Source organism: Eurypyga helias, unplaced genomic scaffold (genome assembly GCF_000690775.1).
Source record: "Eurypyga helias isolate BGI_N326 unplaced genomic scaffold, ASM69077v1 scaffold14912, whole genome shotgun sequence".
NCBI classification, from domain to species: domain Eukaryota; kingdom Metazoa; phylum Chordata; class Aves; order Eurypygiformes; family Eurypygidae; genus Eurypyga; species Eurypyga helias.
Window position 1 is genome coordinate 1 of NW_010237946.1, and position 9,076 is coordinate 9,076.

Sequence of the window (9,076 nt, forward strand, 5' to 3'; positions counted from 1 at the left end):
GCATGGAGAGGGCTGCACGCTGCCGCGGGACACCAGCCTGGCGGCACCTTCATGGGGAAGCCATGGCCCCGCGACCCAGCTCTGGGGCATTTGGGGCTGCCAGCTCCCAGGGACAGGGCATGGAGCCACGCAGCTGTTCCCAAGGGCCTCCAGCCACGCAGCCTTGGGACCAAACAATGCAGGCAAGCGCCCGGCTTGCCCCGGTTGAGCCCTGACCTCACCCCAGACAGAGTTCCTCCGCCTCCCTGGGGCCCTGTCTGGGGGAAGAAGGGTTCCTCACATCCAACCTGAATCCCCTGATTCCTGGGAGTCTGATGCCGGAGCCCCGTGTTGCTGCCGAGAAGGGTCCGGCCTCATCCATTCCTGCCTGCGCTGCCACTGGGGCCTGCTCTGACACCTCCTGCTCCCCACGCTCAGACCCAGCAAGCCCAGCTCCCCTCCCCTCACCCCGTGGGTTGGGTGCTCTAATTTCCGACGCACCCGGCAGCAGTCATGGCATGGCAGGGGCCCCACATCCCCCGCGAGCAACCCGGGACATGGCTCCAGCATCGCCCGGGGCCATTCCAGCAGGGCTGCCCAGCTGGTGGCTCCTGCCCGCCCAAACCCTTGGCTGACCCTGGTGCTGCCCTGCCCGCACGGTGCCACTGGTCCTTGAGGAGCTCTCAAGCGAGGAGGAGGACAAGCCCTGGCAACTAAGGGATGCACTGGAAGCACCATCACCATGGATGTGTCAGGCCTGCAGGAAGGTGGGGACAACAGGGGATGTCTCACTGCCTCCTCGGGCTGTCCCAGTCAAGGGAGAGGAGTCAGGCAAGGGACATCTCCCTGTGGAGCTGCTGCTCTACCAGGAATCCTCCATCAGCTCCAGGATGCTGCTGTACAGGTGCCTGGGGGCGTCCAAGCCCCACAGGAAGTCCCAGTGGTTCCAGTCGGGGATGTGGCCATAGGTGACAAGATGGGCAATGCGGAGCAGAAGCAGATGGACATCCCTCCAGTCAGCCACCCAGTCCTCCCCCCCCGACCACACTGCGGTGGGCACGGGCATCTCCTCCACCCGGTAGGAGGGAGGTGTCTCCTGGAGGAGAGACACACACAGGATTGGGAGAAACCGCCACCATGGTCAACCCTGGCAAGCCAGCCTGTCCCTGCACCACGCAGGACAGTCCCCTGGCACCTGCAGCTGCCAGCATTGCTGCTGCAGGCTCCTACCTGGTGGTATACATCTGGGTTTTTGCTGCCATAGTCGAAGGCTTTAAATTCTCCCGATTTAATCATCTGGGAAGAGAAAATAGATCTGCAGTGGGAGGCCAGCAAGCACTGTTGCCCGAGTCCAGCATCTCCCAGCCTCCCCAAGGGACCACGTCATGAGAGGGTGCTTGCAGGGGACGTTGCAGCAGGAGGTGGCACCCCTGCAAAGCCAGACTTTCCACCTTTTTTAACAGGGTGATGCTTTGACCTCCAGCTCCATGCTTTGTCCCTAGCAACGGGTTGGCAAACCAAGGTGTTGCACGCAACTGCTTGGCTGCCCCAATGCAGCACTCGTGCCTCTGAAAACCTGCTCACACCAGCTGTTCACTCAGGATGCTGCTGGAGGACTTTGCGTTTGTGGGTTTTCCTTCAACAACCTGATCATCCTTACCTTTTCGTGACACTTCAGGCTCAGAGTAGAGACATCAGTGAGCCCAGTTACAATGAGTTCTTTCTATGCTAGGGGCGAAAGCTCAGATACCTGCACAATAGTTTCATTGATTAAAAAGACCTTTTGCACCTTCCCTGTTACCTATAATTTGCCTCTGCAAGGAGGCACCAGGGTGGGTTTCCAGCAGGGTCAGCGCTGCAGCTGTAGCAGGTTGCTCGGTCTGGCCTTGGTGTCTCCGGTACCCCTCTGGGCAGGGGCAGATGTCGGTGGATCCTAGCTACCCTAGCCTCTCTTTGTACGCCCTGGCTTCCACCCACCATCAACAGGGTGTTCCTGTGCTCGCTCTGCTTTGGGGGTTACTGGGGGCCCCAAACTGGTCCCAGCTGTGGCCTCCCCTTCCCTTCCCTTGTCCTGCATGGCACAGCCTCGGGTGCACACTCCTGTGTCTCCTGGTCCGCAGAGGGACCAGCGCAGTTTGTCCTGCATCCAGTGCCTCTTCTGTACACCTAATTTCTTGCCTTTTCTTTCTCAGGAACTGCTAATATCCAAGATCCCTGAGCTCTCTTGTCTGCCCTGGACACGTCAGACCCAGTGAAGGGACCATCACAGGGGTGAAGCATCTGCCTTTCAGGGAACCTACCTGGGCCCAGTGTATCATGTTTTTGACAGACGTCCCATCCGGATAGTGGGCCGTGTACACATCCAGCCGTGTCTGCAAGGAAACAAATTCAAGCTATCATTGCTCCTCAATGAACAGGAGCGAGGATGGCCATTGCCAGATGATGCATTTCCCAAACCAGCCACTGCTGAGTCATGCTGCCGAGAGACTTGGGTCAGGTTCGGGAATACAGGTTTCAGCAAGAGTCAGTTGCTCTGAGATAGCTCTAGGAGAGTGGTAGTGAAGGATGAGATATCCCTAGTTCCTGGAGGTATGACATCTGGACTCAGGGACTGTGCTCAAGACCTTAGTGACTACCTGTGGTCACCCAGATGCTGCTTCAGAAGACTTGACACAGGGTGCGTAGGAGCAGGGGCTGCACCCCAGGGGTGCTCGTGGGAGGTGCAGATGGTCTCAGTGACAGGCAGCCCTAACTCGGAGATGCTATTGAGTGCCACCAGGCCACTGGTGTTCACCCAGCAGAGCCTGGAGACTTCCTATCCGTGGAGGAGAAGCAGTGAGAGAGGGATCAGGCAGAGGGGGACACGTTGCCCTTGGAGGATCTGCTTGCCCGTGAGCACTGCAGGTGGGTGGTTGTAGCAGACTGGGCAGGGAGGGGGCAGGCAGCAGGCAGGGGGGTCAGCAGAGCCAGTGGGCACTGCAGAGCACTCTCAAGTGATGCAACCCGGGGCCCTGACTCCATTGCCCCACCATGGGGCAGCACACCCACCATGTTGAGGTTCTTCTCGTTGTAGCCACCCAGCAGGAAGAAGAGGTTGGCACAAAGCTTGTGTATCAGCGGGTGCCGGCACAGCGGGGGGAGGAAGCTCCACAGCTTCCTCATCCACAGGAAAGCATCTGTTCTGCCCAGCAGAAGCTGCAGGAGCAAAGGGCAAAGGTTGCTTTCTTGCGTTTCCCTTCCTGCAGTCTAGCCCTCAGACTGCCTCCCCTGACCTGCCACCAGCCAGTGCCCCTTCAGCTGGGCGGTGAGGGGGTGTGCGGCACAGGGTTCAAACCCCCCTCTCCTTTGCCCTCCTGCCTCGCTGGGATGTGTACAGCTCATCGCAGGGGGTGGTGCTATTGAATGCACACCAAGGAAATCTATGTTTGGGACTCTTCTTTCCCCCCACCTTCCCCAGGCATTGGATTAATTTTTCACTGTCATTAAGATCAACACAGTAAAGATGCTGTTTTCCAGGTGGTTTGTGCAGGAATTCAAGGGCCCCCATAGAAAGACTTGTTTCCACACCTGAAGATCCTACAGATGGAAGGAAGGCACGCACTCAGCAAAGTGACCGTGCAGGGGTGCACCTGCACCTGAATCCTGTCTGTGCTTACAGATCAGTTGGAATTAACTATTGGCTGCCTCATCAGATAGCCTAGGGGACTGCTTCTAGGCACAGTCCCTCTCCTAGCACCAGTACATTCAGGGGAGCAGAGCATGGAGTAATCCCCTACCTGGAACACGTTGAATTGCTTGTTCAGAATGAAGGACATTTTCATGATGGGACTTCTGGCGTGCTTGGTTGTCACTACTGGAGCCAGTGCAAAAAGCATTTTGATTTTCTGAGCCAGTTCTGGCATGGATGAGAACGCAATGAATGCTGAGAAAACAGAGAAACAACCTGAGACTTGTTTGGTCTTTCTTTGGGTGCTTAATTCAAGGGTTCGTTTGGACCTGCTGCACAGATCGGTTCAGCTGGCATTAGCTCCAATTAGAAATCTGGGATCATATTTCTGCTTAACGTCAGTGCTAGTGATGTCCAAAAGGAGACAACACCCTTATTCCTGTGGTTTGAAGTGGCTGATGAGGTGCATCAACAACTGCCACTGATGGGAAGGCCTGCCACATTCACCAGGTGAAGGGAACAGTACTGTCATCTTCCATTAAGCACTGCTGAGGGGTATCATCATCACAGAGCTTATCTCATACCCTTGATGGCCCAGCCAGTGAAAAGAAGCACCGTGCATTTCATCAGAAAGCAGAAGCTGTGACCTCCATGCAAAATGCCTTTGGTTTTGACGTAGAACGCTGCAATCTGGTTTTCTAGGTTGAATTATAATTGCTTCAGTTGCAGCAAGGAACTTACTGGGGTCACCAGGAGCTTTCTTACTACCCTAGGAGCACCCTGGTCCTCCTAGACATCCTGTATGAAAAGTATGTCTGTTGTGGGACTTCTCACTGCAAGAGACTGTCTGCCTAGCGTGCCTGCTTGGCAGCCCACGAAGGTGGGACATGGACCTCTTCTGATTTCTGCTTACAAACACCAAAGTGAACATTCTCAGCATGGTCCAGGCAACATGATGTGTTGGACCTTCTAACGCACCGATCGTGCAGCCCTGGGAATAGCCAATGTAATAGATCTGCTTCTGCTCGGTCTTCTGCAGAATAAAGTCGATGGTGGCCGGGAGGTCATACATTGCCATTTCATGAAAGCTGCAACACAGGAGAAGTGCGTTTGTCATGAGGTAACAACAAGAGAGCAAACCTACCCGTGAATTTTGGCTGCCTTGCATTGCTTGTGTACTGAAGGACGTAACATCAGTGGCTGATTTTCCATGAGGAAATTCCTATGAGCTAGGAGAACCCTGAGCTGGGTGAAACTGCACAGGGTCCAAAGGCATCCCTCCTGCCATGGCCTCATCCTTCCTGGAAAGGGTTTAGTCCTCCCATAACCATGTTAGTGGTGAAGCGACTGTCTAGAGCCAGGCCAGCTCCTCATTCAGGTGCAACACACAGCAGCCCTGCAGACCCAGAGCTGGGTCTCTGCAGCCATTACAGCACCAGCTTGGCTCCTAGAGATGCTCTTTCCCACAAGGGAATGGAACACCGGTTCCTGCCCAGGTGCCTTTTACTTGGATATGTTGAAATCAAGCATACTTTATTAGCTTTTTTTACTGGAAACATGTTTATGAGCTTGGGAAATCTGGGGGTTCTTTGAAGATCAGCTCTGCAGTGGCAGCAGCACCTGAAAATTATGTTCTTGGGGACAAGGTTTCTGTGGACAATGTCCAGAAGGGGAAGTGGCAATGGCAGTCGTGGACACCTTGCTGGCCAGGGGTTCTCTGCAGAGGCCCCAGGATGTTTCTGCGAGATGCGCATCCCCATGCAGGCAGAAGCGCCCTGCACTCTTGGCAGGGCTGGGCAGCTGCAGGGAGCTGTTGGCACCATGTCAGCAAGCAGGTCTGCACAGGTAACTCCATCCTCCCTGGGCACATCACTGGGAGGTCTGGGGGAGGCCATCCCTGGGGATTAGGTGCTCTGACTTGCCTGCTTGGAGGCACCCACCTCTGCCTAGAGGTAAGTGACAGACAGAGAAGCTTGCCTGCTTTTGTAATCCACTTCAGCCCACCTGAAATTCCAGAATTCAACCTGCTCAGCTGAAAGGTGTTGGTGTCTCCGGGACCAGCTTGTCCCCCGGCTGTTTCCCAGCCAGACATCATAGCCAGAGTCTGCTAGTATGAAGCCAAGGCTGTTGTTGGCCAGATTTTCCACCCAGTTGCTGCCATCTCCAAACAACCCATGCTGGAGAAGCACGACCGGTTTGGCCCCTGGATGTGAAAGAAAGTGCATTTCACTGAACCAGAATTGCTCTGCTTACTCACCCCAAACTCAGGCCAACAAAGCCTCTTTCTTGCACTGCCGGGGAACATAAAATGTGCATTTTAATGACATGTTCTGGTGAAGAAATCCTTGCTGTAGTTGTCTCGTGGTGGTTGCTCGAGTCTCAGGCTGAAGAGATGCAGGTGTCCCTCCTAAGCCTTTTAGACCGCAGGTGCTCACCCCCACAAGCTCAGCACCATGGCCACTGACAGCAGCCAGGTACAGGCTCATTCATGAGATCATTCAACCCCCAAAGTCACAAATTTACGAGGAAAAAATTAAATGAGTAAAACATGCCTGCCCCCTCTGAGCCTTAAACCCAAGTCTCTAACATGAAAATGGTTGCTGTGCTGCACACACACTTTCCTATGCTGCTAAAGCCTTGACTATAAATTGGATAAGTACCGTGGACTTGGTATTTTTGCTTTGAAAATAAATAATACCCTGACTTGGTAAGGTTCATCGCTTCACCTGCTTTCTATGTTAAGGTGTGGGGTTTTTTCCTGGCTTCCTTGTGAAATAGAGCCATACCTCTGTTCCGAGGTTTTTGTCGCCCGTGAGGAATCCTGTTCAGGTTGAGGTAGTAGCCGTCGTGAGTCAGGACTTCATACTCCTCACTGGGGTACCCTCTGTGGCAGATCATTTGGCTCTGGGGAAAGAAAAACCCAGGTAGAAAGCTTTCTGTAGCCCAGATGCTCATCTGGCTCGAAGAGCACGTCCTTTGTCTGCTGGGATGCCTTTGTAAAACCAAACCACTGTGGCAGCCGGGACATTGCCTTGCCCAGGGTGTCTCTGGATCAGCTGAGTACTTTTCTGAGAGAGGGTGCTCTGTCTGAATCCCACACCTGCCAGGGGATGAGAGGATGCTCTGTCCGAATCCCACACCTGCCATCGTGGGCTTGTGCCAGCGAGCAGGAGGGGGACCTGGGGGCAGCAGGTCTCCCCTGCAGCATGCAGCACCACATGCGTTTGAAATGCTTCTGAAAATGAAGGTTGGAACAAAACCAATTTACTGACAGCTGCCACTGGTGGCTGACTGGAAGGGCAATAGGACAAGCCCCGTAGGATTTGTTGGAGGGCTCCTGAGGGACTGTACTTATTATCTGGAATTTATTTATTCCAGACACTCCACAGATTGGGAAGATTTAGTCTGGTGAAATCCAGCTGTGATCCTGCCTACACATTGTTGTATACTTGCTTTTTCACATGTTTGATAGAAGACATTAAGTTCAGCAATTGCATTGCCCGTGTCTTGGATCCACCTAAACCCACATTCAGAGACTTTGAGGACTTGCCTGGGCACGGCCCCAAGCAACCTGCTGCAGCTGAGGGAGCACAACTTTCTACCTTCCATGAGGATGCCTGATCAAACCCGGGCTGGTATTACTCCCTTCTCTAACTGACCTGCTGATAATTGCACTTAATGCTGCTGGGAGGAAGAGGACTCCTTCAGGAAGCAGTGCTTGTTAGCGATGGTGTGGAGGCAATGGCACATCACACCGCTCGACAAAACCCACACACATGGTGATCTGAGCCCTCGCCACATACACACCCTCCATCCCTCTCTTCTTCAGCGAAATATGCACAAACTTTCAGACAGAGTGGAAATCCAAACTTTTGACTTACGACATTCATGAAAGCCTCAGGATTTATAGCCTTTTCCCACTCGATGGCATCTGCTGAGTTCGGGTGTGCTTGTATCAAAACCAGGATTGCAATAAACGGCCACATCTTGTGTCTGTGTGAAATATTATTATTATTATTACTATCATTATTATTACTATCATTATTATTATTAAATAACATTGTTATCAATGTCTGTTTCTACTTGGTTATGATGGGTTAATCTCTTTGTATATCTTAAGAACATATAAAACAGTCTGGGTGGGGGAAGCAGAGGGGGTTCCAGCTTCCATTAGAGACCACTCAAGGCTCTTCATACTCCTCTGTACAGGCCAGATCTGGCACTAGTCATGACCCATTCTTGTATTTTCTGTGTCAAAAAGTAGAGAAACAGCTTTGTAATGCAAGAACTAAAGCCACAGAAAATGCCGTTGGGCCAATTGTCACGGAGAGGGAATTAATCCGAAGTAAGACTTTACGCTATGCACGGAACACATTTAGGTTGACTGGGCTATGACTATGTCTATACTTCTGCTGTTTCTCTTTTGCTTAGCTTTTGCACCCAGAAACCACTGTTAACGCAAGGATCCTATGAACTGAAACTGGCAGAGCCTCACAGGAAGACTATTTATTAGATGTGTGGCCTGAAAAAAAAAAGAAACCTTTTTGATCGCCTTAGAGACTCCTGTCCCAAGCAGGGATCTATTCTTAATATACACAGTTAATATTATATATGATTTCTAATGCTTCGCCAGGCTCTTAAAAGTTGGAGATTGACTTCAACCCAGGAGCATGAGTTGCAAATCTTCTCACAAGCCATCTCATTACTCTCTACTTCCCTTCTTCCTCCTCTTAATGGGTCCCCCCCACCAGGAGACATATCTGTCCTCTGAATTATTCCCAGTAACCCTCCCTATCGTACTACCAAGCAAAAAAGCAGTTGATGCGTTTTCACCCTTGGGATAACTCCAAGGCAAATCTGAATTATGCGAAGTAAAATACGTTACCAGGCAGAGCTCACTGTCGTATCTGATCAGGCTGGTGGTGTGAGTGGTGGTGGCTCTGTCATCACCAGTGTTAAAAAGAGCATATTGTGTCAGAGCCCTGTTACGTTGGCACCACAGTGGATGGCATCACATGTTCTCCAATTAAATGATGTGCACACTGGTCATGTCTTTGATAACTTCCTCTGCTTGGCCATGTTGTCATGACTTTCATGCTTGCAAAGGATTATGTTTCCAAAAGCAGCATGGAGTGGCATGGCAAGGAATTTCAGCTATGGAGTCGCACCTTAAGCTTGTGATAGCTGCAGTAAAAGAATGTCAAACGGTTTTCTTTGTAAAGGGTTGACTTTAACTCCCAGGGTCTCTCAGAAGGGCTCCTGGGACAATGAAAGCACTGGGCTCCACCAGCTTCACAAGGCCTCAGGAGCATGCTGACCTCTCTGTAGATGCACCAAGGGCAGGTCAGGCTTCACCAGCTGCCTGGGTGAGAAACACTGGGTGATGACACCACTCATCAAAAGTGACAGTGGCCCAGACAACCTCCACAT

General features: G+C 52.2%; 1 protein-coding gene across 1 annotated transcript; it reads right to left on the reverse strand.

Moving 5' to 3' along the window:
* Positions 1 to 841: 841 nt before the first annotated feature.
* Positions 842 to 7,632, reverse strand: LOC104503791 (lipase member M-like). The gene is made up of 9 exons (XM_010147673.1): positions 7,528 to 7,632; positions 6,433 to 6,550; positions 5,651 to 5,849; positions 4,625 to 4,734; positions 3,756 to 3,901; positions 3,028 to 3,174; positions 2,280 to 2,351; positions 1,210 to 1,275; positions 842 to 1,075 (listed from the first exon to the last, which is right to left on the reverse strand). Exons 1-9 carry the CDS (start codon positions 7,630 to 7,632, stop codon positions 842 to 844), a joined length of 1,197 nt encoding a protein of 398 aa, XP_010145975.1.
* Positions 7,633 to 9,076: the final 1,444 nt, after the last annotated feature.

Coding starts and splice junctions, on each gene's coding strand:
- LOC104503791 (XM_010147673.1), bottom strand. CDS start 7,632: ATGTGGCCGTTTATTGCAATCCTGGTTTTGATACAAGCACACCCGAAC. Junction 5,850..6,432: donor ACAAAAACCTCGGAACAGAG/GTATGGCTCTAT, acceptor TTTCACATCCAG/GGGCCAAACCGGTCGTGCTT. Junction 1,276..2,279: donor ACATGATACACTGGGCCCAG/GTAGGTTCCCTG, acceptor TTCTCTTCCCAG/ATGATTAAATCGGGAGAATT.